Source organism: Limulus polyphemus, unplaced genomic scaffold (assembly GCF_000517525.1).
Source record: "Limulus polyphemus unplaced genomic scaffold, Limulus_polyphemus-2.1.2 Scaffold2209, whole genome shotgun sequence".
Classification (NCBI taxonomy): Eukaryota; Metazoa; Arthropoda; class Merostomata; order Xiphosura; family Limulidae; genus Limulus; species Limulus polyphemus.
The window spans coordinates 22,711-39,618 of NW_013667819.1; the positions used below are offsets into that span (position 1 = coordinate 22,711).

The 16,908-nt window shown below is 34.1% G+C and overlaps 1 protein-coding gene across 1 annotated transcript in view; it reads left to right on the forward strand.

Moving 5' to 3' along the window:
- The first annotated feature begins 2,664 nt into the window (after positions 1-2,664).
- Positions 2,665-16,908, forward strand: part of LOC106466267 (wings apart-like protein homolog) — a 43,293-nt gene continuing 29,049 nt past the window's right edge. The window contains exons 1-3 of the mRNA XM_022394240.1: positions 2,665-2,877; positions 9,568-9,665; positions 10,618-11,945. Coding sequence (XP_022249948.1) covers positions 10,635-11,945 — 1,311 coding nt within the window. The 5' untranslated portion in view covers positions 2,665-2,877; positions 9,568-9,665; positions 10,618-10,634. The remainder of the gene's footprint in view (positions 2,878-9,567; positions 9,666-10,617; positions 11,946-16,908) is intronic.

Here is a 16,908-nt window from a genome sequence, read left to right on the forward strand (position 1 = left end):
TTTCAACAACGCTATAATTCTCAAAGAACGTCTCACGTGCTCGACAATACTCAGTTCAATTACACACTCTCTGACTGCAGTTCAATTACTCATTGTCTCTTGTTCCGTCACGTTGTGAACGTCTTATATATACAAGACTAACGCATATCTAGTAAATGCTAGGGCATTCTTGAAGGAACAGGATATTTCTAGAAAGAGGTGGCGTGATACTAGTCACGTGACCTCGCTGACGCAACAATATGAATAGATATTTTAGTGATTATTAAACTGTCTCCCCCAGAATATATACGTGAAGTGTGGATCTTTTAAAAGTGCTAAAGTTACGTGTTTTTCCTGAGTAAAACTACAGAGTGGGCGGCCTCCGCTCTGTCCAATGCGGGGAATCGAACCCCGGATATTGACGTTGTTACTTACTGCTGATCAATCAGTGTACTATATGTTACACACTCTTGGTAAAATTAACTACATAATTGTAAATGAGGATCCCACCTCTTTTTTGAAACACATTTTTCCAGACTATTTATGCACTAAATTGATTCTGAGTCAGTTGCTTTGTTAAGTCGCCCCCCTTCTCCAAGGTGGGTTAGCGGTAAGTTAAAGGACTTACAATGCAAAAATACGGGGGTTCCGTTTCTTGTGGTGGATAGAGTGCAGATATCCCATTGTGCAGCTTTGTATTAACAAAATTACAATAACAACTTTGTTAATTGAAAGGTCCATAATAATATATGAAAATGAATCACATAAACAACCCTCAATATTGCAATTAATCTCACTAGTTACTAATTTTACACGGAGAATAAGACAGTTCACTAAATATTTATCGGTCAGTTCTTTATTTAAAAATTACTTAATATGGTTCAATATGTGGATCTTACCTTTAGCGAACATATAAAAACAAGTTGGTAATTTGAGGGTTAAAGGAAAATAAAATGAAACAAAAATAACACTGATATTAATGTTGAACATTAGGGACGACTATTCATAACTTTGCCGATCTCAAGACTTGTAAGAAGAATACCATCGAAAGCTTGATCATTTGTGTGGATGATCTGCACTATGTACATATTAACGCATACCTTTCAACGGCCTAAGCAAAACACAAGGATACCCTCACTGATTGTTCCTTTGTTATTTTTATGTAGATAATATCTGTTCTGTCCGTGGGTGATATTACTGCAGTACTGAAAATTGTGCAAGGATGTTTATAGCAGTGTTCTTCAGTGGTTGTTCAGGTGATATCTCGGGTTACATCTTCAGTTGTGTTTGAATGAGAATAGCTGTATACTTGGGTAGTGCTTAGCACTCTGGGTAAATGCAGCGTTTCTTATGAAGTAAGGAATGCTGGATTTGGATAGTCTGGTAAATGGATTCACCCTTACCAGAAGAAGATAGAAGATCCAGTAAAAGTTATTGTCCCATGTAAATATAAGCAAGTACACACATAGACACAGTGTTTGTGTTATGTGTTTCAATTTAGTTCATCTTTGTTATTTCATTCATTCTCACGACTCATTTACTCAGGGATAGAATATTACCTTGTATCTTGACTAAACCTCCTGTTGTTAAGTGGAGCTATTCATTAGTCTAAGAATAAATTAGTTTTACCTGAATGGTCATTCACACGTGAATTCCACACAAGTATCAGATAGACAGAGTAACAGAGGGTCGACTACAAAATATGCAGAATAGTTTGTATTTGAAAACCTGACTGAGTTTTCTTGTTTGTGAAAAATGAAACAAAAACAATGTTTATTATGATACAAAAAGAAAACACCGAATACATGATTGCACAGACAGAATCACAGTCAATTATCTACTAGATTGTTTTGAGTCTCACAGCTTTCATTCTCTCAGAAATGATCTTCTGAGGTCTAAAACAGTATGATATCGAATATGTTTTTTGTTACATCAAGATTTCCTAGTAGAACTAAACCAAAAAAGTCCAGTTGAATTGAACAGATTTTGAGCGATTCCGCTACATAATTTTCTTCTGATATGACTTTTGTTAAAATAGTACAGAGGGTGGAATGGGTCGGACTTAATGGATTAACCCATGATTAAATTTCTAAGTTTATTTCTGAATACATTCTGCAGTTAGTAAGCAATATATTTAATTTTAACTGTGCTTTGAAAAATATGTGTTGGCTTTTTATCTCACAAATTAAAACCCTTCATTCAAACATTCTGCGTACAGGCCGGTTCACTTATATTAATTTTTCTGATTTAATTTGAATGGATTAAATAAAAGTTAATTAAATTTAAGATATATAAAACAACTGTGGCTGTTCTTTAAGCATATGCAATTATTTCATATTAGAACTTTACAAAACAGAATAACATTTTTAAAATTGATATATTCTTAAATATAGCGTTTATATATAACCATTTTGCTTTATGTGAGTCTTGCACTTTTTGATTTTCTCTTGTTAATATTTCGCAAAGCGTGGTAGCAAGAAATAAATAAAACTATTATGTTCAAAATATATTTGCAAGCATCGAAGCAACATAGAATAATTAATTTCCTTGTTTTGAATATTTAGAAATGGTTCTTGCAAGGGTTGTTTTATGCTAATAATGTATTCTATATTCACAAAGATAAACTCCAAAATACGAAAATAAACATTTGCCCCAGGTATGGTGGTGCTACCTTGAGTTTAAGTAATGAGCGAGACAACGTTGTTAAGGTTTCTATGGTAGCCTAAGTATGGGATAATCATTTTATAAATTTTTAAGATGGTGTGTTTGTGCCTTGCGACGTGTTGAATTTTATTGTGTTAATGAGCTTGTATATGGGATTAAATGTAATTCAGTTAACGAGTATATAATGAAAATTTACGTTTTACAGGCTATGCTGTTTGTAGTGTGGTTGTTTTGGTAAGTCTACTTTCTAAGTCTAGTAAAATTGAAATCATCTTTTTAAAAATCTTATCATTCCTGTAGTACAGTATACTGTACTTTAGACTAGTATTAATAACATTAGGGTACGCTTATTGCGCACTACAGTGGTGATTTTTCAGTATTCTTTAGTGTTACACGATAGTTTAGTACTAGTAGTAGTTCTATTGTTATAACTTTTATGACTTGCTACTAATACTAGTTAAGCGAGGTTAAGGCTTAAGTGTAGTACTAGCAGAAGTGTTTCATGTTTTATTACATTATTATGTAAAAATCGCACCCATAATTGTGCTACTGACAACTTCCTATATTAGTTACATTTTTGCAATTTTTGGATATCTTGCATGTTACAAAGCGCACTTAACATTACTAGTAAGCTAAAACGTTAATGCTATTTATGTAGTGGCAGTTCTTACTGCAGAAAAAGTGAAGTTCATTGAAACACTGTTAATGTGACTAGAAAATGACCATTGATTTGAAATATAAAACTTCACTTTCTTAAAAACAAAATTTCTGCAAAGAAACTATTAAACATATTGTATGAACATGTAACTATTCAGATTTTGTCATAATATCAAAATACATTATTGTATGCCAGTGCCAGTAGTAGATGTTGCCACAATTTGTATAGTCAAGATTAACCTCAGATTAGCAAGATTAAGAATTAAGTCTCAATTGACATTTGTTTTAAGACAGTGGTAATGAGTGAATGAGTATGTATGTGTGTGTGTGTGTGTGTGTAACATGCCGTAGGTATAGCAGATATAATGTGGTTGACATATACATTCTTCTACTTTCAAGTATTGTCACTTCAAGTTTCATCACCCAATAGTTCTTATTAACATTTATATATATATATAGGTTTTTTTTTCTGTTGATGCAGGATCAATAAGACTTTAAGTTTTTGATTCTCTAGTTCTTCTGAATGCAAATAAATAACAAAGTATTACAAAATCCTTACCATAGTTCTGATTTGTTATGACATAAGTAAAATTAATGAAAAATTACACTTCACTAAATCCAAATCATACTGTATCAGTTATTGTCAAGCAGTTTGCAAATATCAATAGTACTTCATCAGCACTGATTCAAGCAGATAAGGGTGGGTTTGACATATTATCATACACTCTATCATACTTTCACTATGAAGTTCATAACAATTCTATATTTAAGGGTGTATTATGTATTAAAATACTTAATATCATACATATGATCTGCCAACATTGTTAAGTGGGCTTGCCATACATTCTTGTATGGAGTTAGCAAAAGTATGTAGTGATGAATTTTTAATTAGTTAGACTACGAGGTAGGTAAATGATAGTGTAATTGTTAAGCTAGTTTTTTCAGATAAATTTATAAAACATTAATAATTTAAATTTTGTTTATAAATATTCATAAATAAAATGTAGGTTAACATTTTATATTAATCTCCACAATATTGGTTTCATAATATTTGTAATTTGATATTGAAGGGTTTCGTCTAGTGCCAATTTGTACCATTCTCTGATAATTTTACAAAATTTGAAGAATAAACAATATTTTCACAAAACTTTTGTCATAAAAATGGCATTTTCTTAGAAAAAAAAAACCAAAAGAAAAATTGGCATTTTGACAAATTTTTTAATTCTAGGATAAAATATGAAAAAGTCAAAAAGTACAAATCAAGTGTCTATCAGACACAGTGTTATTTAAATGTTTAATTCCAAACAGTTCTAAATTTGTGTTGCATCTTTAGTTCCATTTGCTTTTACCTATGTATTTACAAAGCCAGAGAGAGAGGTAGAGCAGGGTTATTAATGGACAGTCTCATTAATTAATCCATTCAACCAGTTGATTATTCTAACATGAGATGGCTATAAAAAAAAAAAAACAGTTATTTTAACATGGGTTGGATAAAAAAATACCGAAATTTGGTTTTGATATGTGTGGTGGGCAGATCAGAGGTAGCCTAATTTGTAACTTCGAGCTTGATAACAAACATTATGACAAACCCTTGATTACTTAAATATGTGGAATAAATGAAAACAATCAGAAACCTTAATTTTGATTCATTTATTATTTTGTATGTTCTGATACTAATAAACTAAATTGATCAAACTTGAATTAATAAAAAGTATTAAAGAAAAAATCATAATGGCAATATTTCAGTCACTGGATAATTGGAATTATCAAAAATGTTAGCAGTTGGAAACACTAACTTTGATTAGTTGATTATGTTCATGATATTGATCAATACAATCAAAATTTTGAGTATTTGATAGTTGGAATAATCAAAACCAGTAATAATTGGAAACATCAGTTGATTATATTTATGACATTACATGATATTACTCAATGATCATAGGTACTCGAGTTAATCAAACCACCTCTAGTGAGAGGTGACCTTGATCAGCCGTAAAGAAATAACCATGTCACTCATAGTTCTGAATGACCTTAATACAGCCCTTGAAATTAGAGAAGATGAATGACAAACCATCAGAAAAGCCTTGTCATCTTATGGAAAACATCAAATATGATTTCAAAAAAATGCTGTTACAAGAAAGAAATTGTGAATTGTTTTTCCTTTAATTTCTCAGTTTTCCTGTTAATAACATCTAAGATTTTGTACAAAAATTAAGTTGCTGATGAATAACTAGAATGTTTAATGATAAAACCATCTCACATTGTCTAATTTGAAATTTCAGTTATGATTAAATTCAGTGGGTTGCTGAATCATAACAAAGCAAATGTCAAACTTATAATTTTGAATGTGTTGGTCTATCCCTCCAGATATTTCTGAATGATTTTGTAAAGTGCTGCCCTTTCTTGGATCAACTATTCCCTAAAAGATTGATACTTTGCTAGATATTAATTTATTTTTTTTACACTTAGCTTAATTTACAAAACTTGTTTTAATCAATATGTGATTCAAAACTAACACGAACTCTGTCAAAATAAGTGTAATGTGAGCTAGTTGCATTTTTAATTATTGTATGTTTTAATATCAAAGGAGACATTGAAATTTATTACTTTAAATTTAAATAGTTTGACATATTTTGGATAGTATTTTGTAGAGAGCAAACTGAAAAGATGAGTTAAGTATTATGTTATTTCAAGAATGATGAATATCAGTGTTTGAAAACAAAATTTTTAGACTGTTGGAACCTCTGTTTAGTTCTTAGGGCTCTCACATGTCTTGTTTAAACCATCTTTCTTCTAGAACATATTTCTTTTTGTTTGCAGGAACTGTCACTTTAGTATTTTTACCATGCACATCAGCATTCTTTACCACGGAGACAGGTTCATATTAGTACCTGACCACTCCTTCCTTCCTTTAACTTGGGTTACTCAGGAGGAGGATCAGATATTTCTTCCAATCAAACTTCTCCATTCTTCCCTGTACAGTCACTCTGACCTCCATTGATCTTCTTTGTCCTGTATGGGCTTTTTGTTTTTATCTCACTTGTACTTCCCTCTTCCATGACAATCAACAATCACCTTTCTTTCCGTATGATACCTTCTCCTCTAGTAACTTATAGTTCACCTTGACTGGTTGGATTATACATCTCATCTGACAAATGTATTCTTTTATGGCTGATGACACTTTTCATCTTTTTTGTCTCCTTCCATCAAGTTCATCATCTTGTGGCTTCTGTTACCTCTAGCCATTGCTGTCACCTGGCTGAGGTCGTGCAGGTGGGTATGTAGACAACCTTCAATACTTTCATATCACATTACTTACCCTAGATTGCAGTTTCACCTACTCCTGGTTTTCTTCCTCCTCCAGTTGCCATTCTCCAATCCTCACAGCGGTTCTACACTGGTGAGTTGCTACTTCTTTCTTTCTTTCTCTTGCAGGTCTATCAACTACCTTATTGTTTCTCTATATCTTCCTTATGGAAATGGTGGAAACCACCACATGGCAAGTGTTGTCTCACAGGGAATACTTCTCTCTCCTGAATTCTGTAAAGAGTGGAACATAACAACAAGTGTTACACCCATCTGCCCTTGCTGAGTGCCTGTTGTTGAGATAGGGTATTTCAGAAGACTGCTTCAACAGTGTATATATGTATATATACACACACACAAATTTTTCTTCCAAGCCTTATTCTAGGGAAAACAAGAACAACAGCATCAGGTGTGTGCCTACCCTCATACCTGGTTGACACCTACTGTTCTTTCTTGTAGTAACTTGTTGTATAGTTTATCAGTTTGAGGACTTTATGTAGATATGATTATTTCTCTTTGGTCTGAGACCCTCTCTGTCACTTTGCTATATGGGAATTTCCATCTATGGAGTAACTGTAGTATCGTTACTTCCCCATTACCAAGCCCGAGGAGATCACTATGGAGAGTTCACGTTCTGGTCAGCATAATTTCACATATATGAGAATTAGTTGTTGTACTCTTCAATGGGAAGTAGGATTAGGCTGTTTATGTGGAAGTATAGTGCATGCCACCCTTTCAATCAGAATCAGACCATTCCAAATGGTTAGACCAGCTGAATAGATCTTGTGTTCTCATGGATGTGGGTCTGGGATGATCCCATTCTGTATCTGATTATTTCTTTTAAGAATTTTTCCACTACTGTACCACCATAGCCACACTGTACATACATGTTTTGTCAACTGCATGGGATATTTCAGCCAGTTAAGCAATCCTCCATACAGCCCAACAATGCAACACTTTATCACTGCAGAATACTTTTTTCACAGTACCTTTTTGCTCTATCACCTTTAATGAGCAAAGAGTATTCCCTGCACAAGAATTATATGGTCTCTCACTGAGTGATGCCCCACTAGGCTACCCCCCTTAGTGGATGACATGTTCAGTGAGTTTTCCCTTTTTTTTATGCTGTGATTTCAGAAAGGAGATCCTGTTTTAAATGTCCTTATCTACACTTGCCCCTCCACCATCTTATCATTGTTTGATTTTTGCTCTTTGTGTGCAGAAAAATGAGTAAACATTTATGAAATTAACATTTTCCTTACCTGAAAATGTATTTCAGATAGATACATTTTTGTACTACCTCCCATCCTTCTTACCCACTTCTGATGTATTTCTTTTGCCACATCAAGAGTTGGCAGTTGTTCAAACTCTAGTGCTTATGAGGATTACTACACATGGAAAATGTGTTGCCCTTCTATTGGTAGAGGGCTATAGTCTAATGATGATTACATCATAGGCTGATGCAGTCCACATTAATATATGTAGGGGTGAAAGTTTTGTGCAAAGCTTATGATAAGTACAAAAATCTTCTCAGCAATAGTACAAAGTAATAGCTCTTTGTTGTGCAGAGAAGTAAGTATATATCTGAAATGCATTTTCAGGTAAGGAAAATGTCAATTTTAAGCCATGGAAATCCAGATGCAGACTTTTTCTATCACAAATTTATTTATTTATTTGGTTCTAATTGCATACTTGCTTTGCCAGAAAATTATTATTTTAGTTAGGTTTCTACATGTAAGCTGGTTTTTCTGGTGATGTCATGAGTGGGTGGTCTTAGAAATAGTTTAAATTTTCAGTGGATAAGTACATAGATGTGAAGGCTTACATGTGCACCTATTATGGTTTTATTATTTTGGTTGGTTAATATAAATGAGGGACAACATCAATAGGCCAAATGGTCTCTATCTCCCTGCATATTCTTGTGTACATTGTTTATTTTTGTAAGTGACATGTTTTACTTTTAAAGTTTGGACTTGTTTATGTGCTTAACTGTATGTATTTTTCTTGGTAAATAAGGTCAACAGGATTTATTCAGATTTATTGTTTTTGAAGGAGGGAACCCTGGGCTTGAATGAGTCTAGTTTGGTGGGAGTTATCTTACCCCCTTTTTTTTATTGTAACAATCAGGATGAGAGCTTCAGTCATAATGAGCTCATTTAGTGAAGTCTCAGTCTCATAGCAATAGTGTGAATTAAAGGTTATGGGTTAAAGTCTAAGTGATGGTAGGTTTCTTAAATTCCTGATTTTTGTTAGCCTGGAAAATTACATTTACTCTGGTGGTAACTGAAAATATTAGAGGCTGAATTGCTATGAACTGTCATACGGTCTGTATTTATGTCCTCAGTACAAGAATAGTAGCTCAAGGCAACTGTATATATACTAATGAGTCAGTCACTATACCCAGAAATAAACACCACTTGCTTAATAACTTTATCATAAAAGTATTTAATAGATTGACATTGTATTGCAGAAATGTTTTTTGTACTGAAATATATATACCTCATTCACAATATAGCTTAATTACTGATGATTTTAAAATTTCAGTGGTTATCTGTACAAACAAATTGTTTTCTGTCATGTCAAAATTGTAGATACTCTTGTTATGATGTTGTAATGTGAAGAATATACATTTATTAATAAGTATTCATAGTTGATAGTATGCAATTCTGAAAAGAAAATTAATAATGTTAAATAAATAACCATAATTTTCATATTACAAGCACTGCTACATTTGCTAAGATACTATCATTGTGACATTAATATGTTTTAATCTTCACAAATCAATAGGTTGGAACTAACGAGAAACTAATTCTTGTCCTAATTTTAATTTTTTTATAGGATAATAGAATGAATGTTAGTTTTGTAGTAAATATAATATATTTTAACATAATGAAACATTCTAAGTTCATACAGGAAACATGCACTTGTTAGGTTATTTCTAATTTTATTTTATATTGATAGGTTGGGTTTCAATTCGAGAATATTTTTACATCTTTGAATTTGGACATCCATACTGCTAAGCAGTTCTAAAATCAACCTAAATTATCATCTTGGTTAAGGTAAATACTTTTATTCTACACTGTATATTATTTTTATATAACTTATTAAACTTATTTATTATGATAACCTTTTATTTTACTCTAAATTTATTATCAATATATCCTTTGTTCTTTTTTTTGTTATGAAATTGATGAATTGTACTTAGAAAATTGCTGTGGTTAAAGAATTTGTCTTTTACTTTGTGGTATAAACATGGATGTAAGATGTAATGTTCCTAGCAGTAACTACCTTATCCATTTATATAGATGCCATATTTGTTCATGTAATCTTGATTGTAAATGTATTTTTTAATAAATGCTCTGAATGGTAACTTTCTTTGCTCCATATTTATTGCAATACATTTTATAATTTGTAAGAGTAACATGTAACTGTTTATACTCATCAGTATAATGGATAATTTACTGTTGTTGTTTTTTTACTTTTTTGTTTTTTCTGTAGTCAATTAATTCTTATAATTCTTAAAAAACCTCTTAAGTTTCTATATGTCATGACATGATAATTTTACTACTTAAAGTGTCTAATTTTGATACTATATCTTACCTCTCCTCACAAAATAGCTTTTATCAATTAGTACTGCCTTCTATTGGCACATATTTTCAGTACTTGCCACTAGCCTTCTACCTCACGCTTCTGCATATCCACATGTAAATGATTTTGAAGCAGTCACACTGAGTTATTTATAGAGATATCATAGGTTTTGTTTCAGAGTTACCTCACTTTTATTTCTCATACCATGATGTTCTTATGCTGAAAAGTGCAATTAGTTAACTATTCCTTCATTATGCAAAGAAAATTTCTCTTTGTTACTGTATTGCTAAGAATCATTTGATTTCTGACCAAGCTCTATCTATAATTTTGGTGTATTGTTCTTTTATTTTAAACTCAAACTTTCTTTAGTTGCATTAGAATGAGCTGTTGAAAATGTTTTACAGAATCATTTATAAATTTCAGATTTTAAAGATCTCAAGATGTCAAGACTGGACACTAAAACGTATAGCCAAAAACAGGAGTGCAAATCTAGCATAAAGTTTGACCAGCTTTTATCTGACAGTTGTAACAAACCTTCAACAGCAAAAGTGTCAATGACATCAGTTAGACGGTGGGGAATGACATCATTTACCTCACTCCGGAAGTCTCAGTTAAATGGACATTCTGATAGTCCCATTGAAGATTTTAATATCTTAAAAAAACCTAGAATAGAATCAACTGGAACAAGTGGAGAAATTGATCCTTTTAGCTTCAGCAAAGAACCACATTTTTCATCATCTGTTTTTAGTTCCAAAATTGCATTACATTCAGCATCACGTAATTTATGTCCTGTAAATTCTAATGTGACCGAAGTAGAAAGTAATAAAACAAGACCAAAAAAATTTTTTAAGAGTAGTGATCGTGGTTTGAAAACTTATGGATCTTTATTCAAAACAAATGAATTTTTAACCCTAAAACCCCAGTGTAATTTAGAAGGTGGAAATTTAAAACTTGATGCACTTTCCCTTGGAAATACTACCAAAAAAATAATCTCTGTTAAGAACTTTGATGATACAAATATATTAATGCATCAAAATGTGACTACCCTTGTTCCCAAAGCAACAACAGAAAATATTCAACCAGATCTCACCACAAATATACCACATGACAGTGCTTCTTTTAATGTGTGTGAAAACATCTCAGAAAATGATGATTTTGACAACTTTCTTAAAGAGGATTTGGTTATAAAGAGAAAATCAGTGAGAATGGGCAAAAATTACTTGGGTGGTATTTTTGACCAGAACATTGACATACCTCCTTCAACCTTTGACTCTCAAGACAACCAGTTGATTATGTTTACGTGTAATGAAACTTCTGTAAATTCAAAATTGAAACAAGTGCCCCCAGTTATTCATACTTATTCTCAAAAACATGTAAAACCGGTAATAATAACTTGTGAACCGCATCATTCCTTGGACGTGAAGGCTTCATCAGGTGACTGCAGAGATGAAACAACCAAGAACAGCAAAGTTTCTGAAACTATTACAAGTAGCTTACCTCAAGAAGAATTTCTCATAAGAGATACCTCTGGGAATTTTCAAGATAAACCCAAACTCATGACTTTTAGTCAGGGTGTTTCAAATAATCTTCAAGATATTACCATTCAAGACACCTTTGACCAGAGTGTTTCAGAAAGTGTAAATACAACTAAGTTACACAATTTTGGCCAGAGTTTTCCAAAAGAATCTATGCAATTGAAAGTTAATCAACCAGCTATGCGTTCAAAGAAAATCTTCAGCAGCTCAAAAAAGGTCTTAACAGTTTTTCTTTAATTTTATAAGAAATATATAAATGCTATTTTTTTCATATTGTAAAATTTGGAATACAATGTATATATTTTTAATACTTTATTTATAGAGGTTTATGTAGTAATTTTTTTACAGCATCCCAGCATATGAAATGGAAAATAATACTTTCTTTTACATAAAAGAAAGTAAAGTGACTTTTCTGCCAGTTGTTTTTACATGTAACATAAGTCTGTTATTCATTCTACTAGCATGTGATGCATGAAAATACGAACAGTACATGAACTTTATTGATAAAAAAACATGTAGTTAGTGTTATGGTATAAGAAGACTAGGAAATGTAATGATATGGATCATTACCCTTTATTATAACTCCTATTTCTGATATGGTACATTAACTCCACTCACATAAATAGCTATTCTTGTTCTGTGCTGCCCTCTATATGCAAAACGTTTTTTTGCATGCCACAAGCCTTGAGCTCCCATGGCTGATTCAAATTCATCTCGCATACAAATCATCATGCGACACCCCTCCACCACTAAGACTGCAACACACTCTCCTAACACATGTGACTCCCTCTATTTGATTCTTCCCATGCCACTATTGTGGAATCAGCTAGGCTTAATGTGGCTTTTTTAGACATGATTTCTCAGGTGTGTTCTATTTTATCCATTTCCCCAATTTCATATGATCTCCATCCTTCTTTGTTACATGATCTCTCCTCCTCTCAGTATTTGTTTTTCTTCCCTTCCCTGTATATAAGGGTTCATGCTGAGCAGTTTGCTTCTCAAATGGTTGAAGTTGCCAGAATGTCTCGCCTTCCAAGAGCTTTGGAACAGTTTGCCTTAGCCTACCATCAGGCTGAATGTCCGTTTCTTGACTATGAAATCGATTGTGCTCATGTTCGTTCCCCTCCTCTGTTTCCACCTTCATCTTGCTTTATCAATTCTCCTACAGTACTTGTCTACTATCTACCTCCTTTCAGAGGCAATCCACAGAGATCCTGAGGATTTTTTGAGAGATTGCCTCTTCCTGATTACTTCTATGTTGGCACATTTGTTTTCTTTGGCTGTAGCCTTATATATGTAGTTTCTCTGTTGTTGGGATCTCCTGGGGAGGGATGCAGTCTTGTTCCAGGTTCATTTACTACCTCCTTATCTCCAGGATTTGCATATGGCTCCATTTCCTCTGCAGTAGGATTTTAGTAGACATGCCTCTATAACTGTTTTCCATCCAGCTCCTCAGCCGTTGCCTGTTCCTTCCTCCAGGGGTTCCTCATCTCATCATTTTATTTGATGCAGATGGACACATCACCAACAGTACTGGTTATTACCCAGTGGTTTCCAGTCCAGTGGGGACTCACTTGTCCAATTTTGTTCCCCTTAGGTGACCTTTCTCCACAGATCTGTGGGTTATTTGGGTTTTGTCTGAGGGACTTCTCATACAATTTCCTTCCTCTCTGTTACCTCAGACACCCATTTCCTTTCCATTGCCTCAGGATCCTACCAATAGTCAGTATCTATGTGAGGTGGTCCAAGATCTTCTCTCCCAGCAGGCCATTGAGCCTGTCAATCATCCTTCTCCAGGTTTTTATTCTAGGATGTTTGTAATACCCAAAACTGGCGACTGGCAGCCTGTGATTGATTTGTTCCACCTCAATCAATTTTTGGTTCTACCCCGATTTACCATGGGGTCTTTTCTCATCCTCAGGTGGGCTATTTCTCTGGGTTTGTGGATGACCAAGGTATACATTGCGAGTGTTTACCTGCATATCCCGATATCTCGTCAGTTGAGACACTATCTTTGGTTTGTTCATCATGGGGTAGTCTATCAGTTTCCCACCCAGCTCTTCATTCTTGCTTGGGTCCTGTATGTCTTATTGGGTAGTCAAAGCATTTGCCTGACATTTACATGTTCAAGGGTTGCACTTCCATCATTACATGGGTGACTGGCTTCAGTTAGCTCATTCCGAACAGGAGGTCACCCATGTGGGCTGGTTAATCAAATTGGAGAAGTCATTTCTTATACCTACCCAGTATCTTGTTCATTTGGGTGTTTTTTTTAACACTTATCTCAGTTGGACCCAAACTTCTCTGCTTCAAATTCATTCGATGGAGATTTCAGTTCTCCACACCCTTATTGCTCCCTCTATTACAGTTTGTGAGGTTCTATTGCTTTCTGGGATGTGGTCTTCCATGGAAGCTCTTATCCCCTTGGGTTGAGCACATATGCAGTCTCTTCAGTGGATTCTGCATGACCAATGGAATCTTGCGTAGGATTCATTAGAGGCTCCTATTTCTCTTCCTCCTTCCCTTTACATGATCTACATTGGTGGTTTGACAAAGCTTACACATTGGTATTGGTGGATGTTCCACTTCCTCCCCTTATTTGGATTTACATATTTTCATGGACTCTTCCCTCCAGACTCTTCACCACTATTTCTACCCCCCACCCCCTATTTTTCTTCCTGTGGAGTATGGGAGTCCTTACCACTTTCCACTTCCAAGCCCCTGGGGTGGTGGACCATGGAGGCATCCTCCTGAATGTGATAATGATAAAATATACATATAATGATAAAACCATTCATTTGAGAGTAGGGCAGTGGCGTTCCGCGGGTTAGATGATTATGTGCCCTCCACTATGTGTAATTGAAGTGAGCTGTCAAAATTGCAGTTCACCCCTTGTATTGGGATCCTTCATCCTTCACCCATGTGAATGTGGGTTCCAAGTGGCTGGGTTTGGATTTAGAGCTGAACCAGTCCACATAAGTCCTCACACATGTATTACAGGTGTCTCTCTTCAGTCAGTTATACTCTTGTTCCTTCATCTGTGTTGTGGGTCATGATGGAGGTACTTGCAGATTAATATAGTTCTTGTTCTTACACTATCCCTTGATAATTTTATTATACCGAAGATGTTATTGTGCTAGGGGTTGTTATTGTCAGTTTGTTTCTGATGAGATGGTTTACATTACAAAGACATCTTTACGATATCAGAAGTCAGGTTTCTGGATCAGTCGATTGATTTCTCACATTGCTATCATGTGTCCCATTCTTAGACTAGGGGATACAAGATTCCTACCAGTCTGATGAACTTGAGGTGAAGATTGTATGATCCTCTTTCCTACCCCCATCAGATGGCTGGGTTGTGGATTGTAGTTGACTTGTCAGTGGTATAATCATCTTTCCTACTCCCACATGGTTGTCGGTTCCTGGTGGCTGGGTTTGGGATTGTAGTTGCCTCAATAATTGTATGACCCTCATTCTACCTCCATGTGGATGACAGTTCCCAACAGCCTGGGTTTTGGAGGTAGTTGACTTGCCATGTATGGTCCATTGTGCGCTAGCCACTTTACACCTGGGGGTACATCCTTTTTACTCTCACCCACATTTATGTTTTTTGGGATTGAGATTCATATACCATATGGTTTGTAATCCTAATCAGCCATAGTTCTCTCCCTATTGGATGTGCTCCTCCATATTTCTTCCCATATCTGCGACATCTTTCTACAATGGGCGAGGAGTATACCTGGTACAGTCTTCCATTTATGATCCTCTACTGTGAGGATCTACTCTTTTAGGGTGTCCTTCAGAGGCTTTTGAAGGATGTTTCTTTCTTTCTCTTGCACCAGTCCCTCCAACTATTGAAGGTGGGATCCTAGCTATTTATGTGAGAAGAGGTAATTTACCGTATTGGAAGTTATAATTTTCTTATACTGAAAATATATTTCCAATAGATACTTACCTCCTTTCGCACTTCCCACCCTTCCTCCTCACTGAAAATCGGTGATTCCATTTTCTGCCAAAACTCGAAGTGATAATTCAGTAGAATTGAATAGAGGGAGTCACATGCATCAGGAGAGTGTGTCGCTCTTATTGGTGGAGGGTTGTCGCATGATGATTTGCATTCGAGATTATTTTGAACCAGTTGATTCCAAATGGGTGGAATCTGGATATCATTTATCTGCTTTATACCTGTTTTTCAGTATAGCTTTTATTTTATGAACAATTTTGCACTCTTCCATAGTTAGTAGATTACATTGAACAAAGTATCTTTGGCACCACCTTTTCATTAGAGGGTTACATTTCACACCATTTTTCATCATCATGTTTTTACTGATGTTTCTGGATTATTTGATCCCAAAGCCTTTTCTTCATATCATATATCTTCTTTCTTGCTCTGCTCTTTCTCTTAGTTCTTTGTCTCATCTATTTAATCTAATCTTTAAATCATCATTTTCTTTGCTATCCAGATCATTCAGGATTAGTTCTTGGCCTTCCTATGGATATATCCATGCTGACCCAAAGCTGAGCAATTTCTAAAGCTAAAATGGGGTTTTGATACCTGCAGTGAGCAGAGCACAGATGGCACATTATGTAGCTTTGTACTTTGCTTTACAATGAACAAATGTAATAGCAATATTTCAGTTACTTGGATAGCTGAAATAATCAGAAATTTGATTAGTTGAATATTTTCATGACAGTCAATGTAATCACAATTTCAATTAGTCAGTTGTTGGAATAACTGAAAGGTGTAATAATTGGAAAGTCTAATTTCGATTAACTGATTTAATTAACGATGGTCAATTAATCAGTTGTTGGAATTATCAGAAACAAAAATTTCAGTTACTTGGTTGGTTTCATAATATGAATCAATATAAATGTAATTTAGATTAATAGATTATTTAATGAAGATGATAAACAACTTCAGAAAAATGTTTAATTACTTGTACCCGACATTTCGGCTTACACCTTCATCAAGGGTCTATGAACGTCACAGGTTACCAAACTGATTTTAAATTATAGTAACCGAAAACGAAATACAGCTACAACAATATAACGGAAAAGTGTACGTGATATGAGTATAGTCGAACAGTTTTGAGTTGTTGATCATAAAAATAGATAAAATTATAATAATAACATAAAAATGGATAAAATAATAATTATAAAATTAATAATAATAATAAAA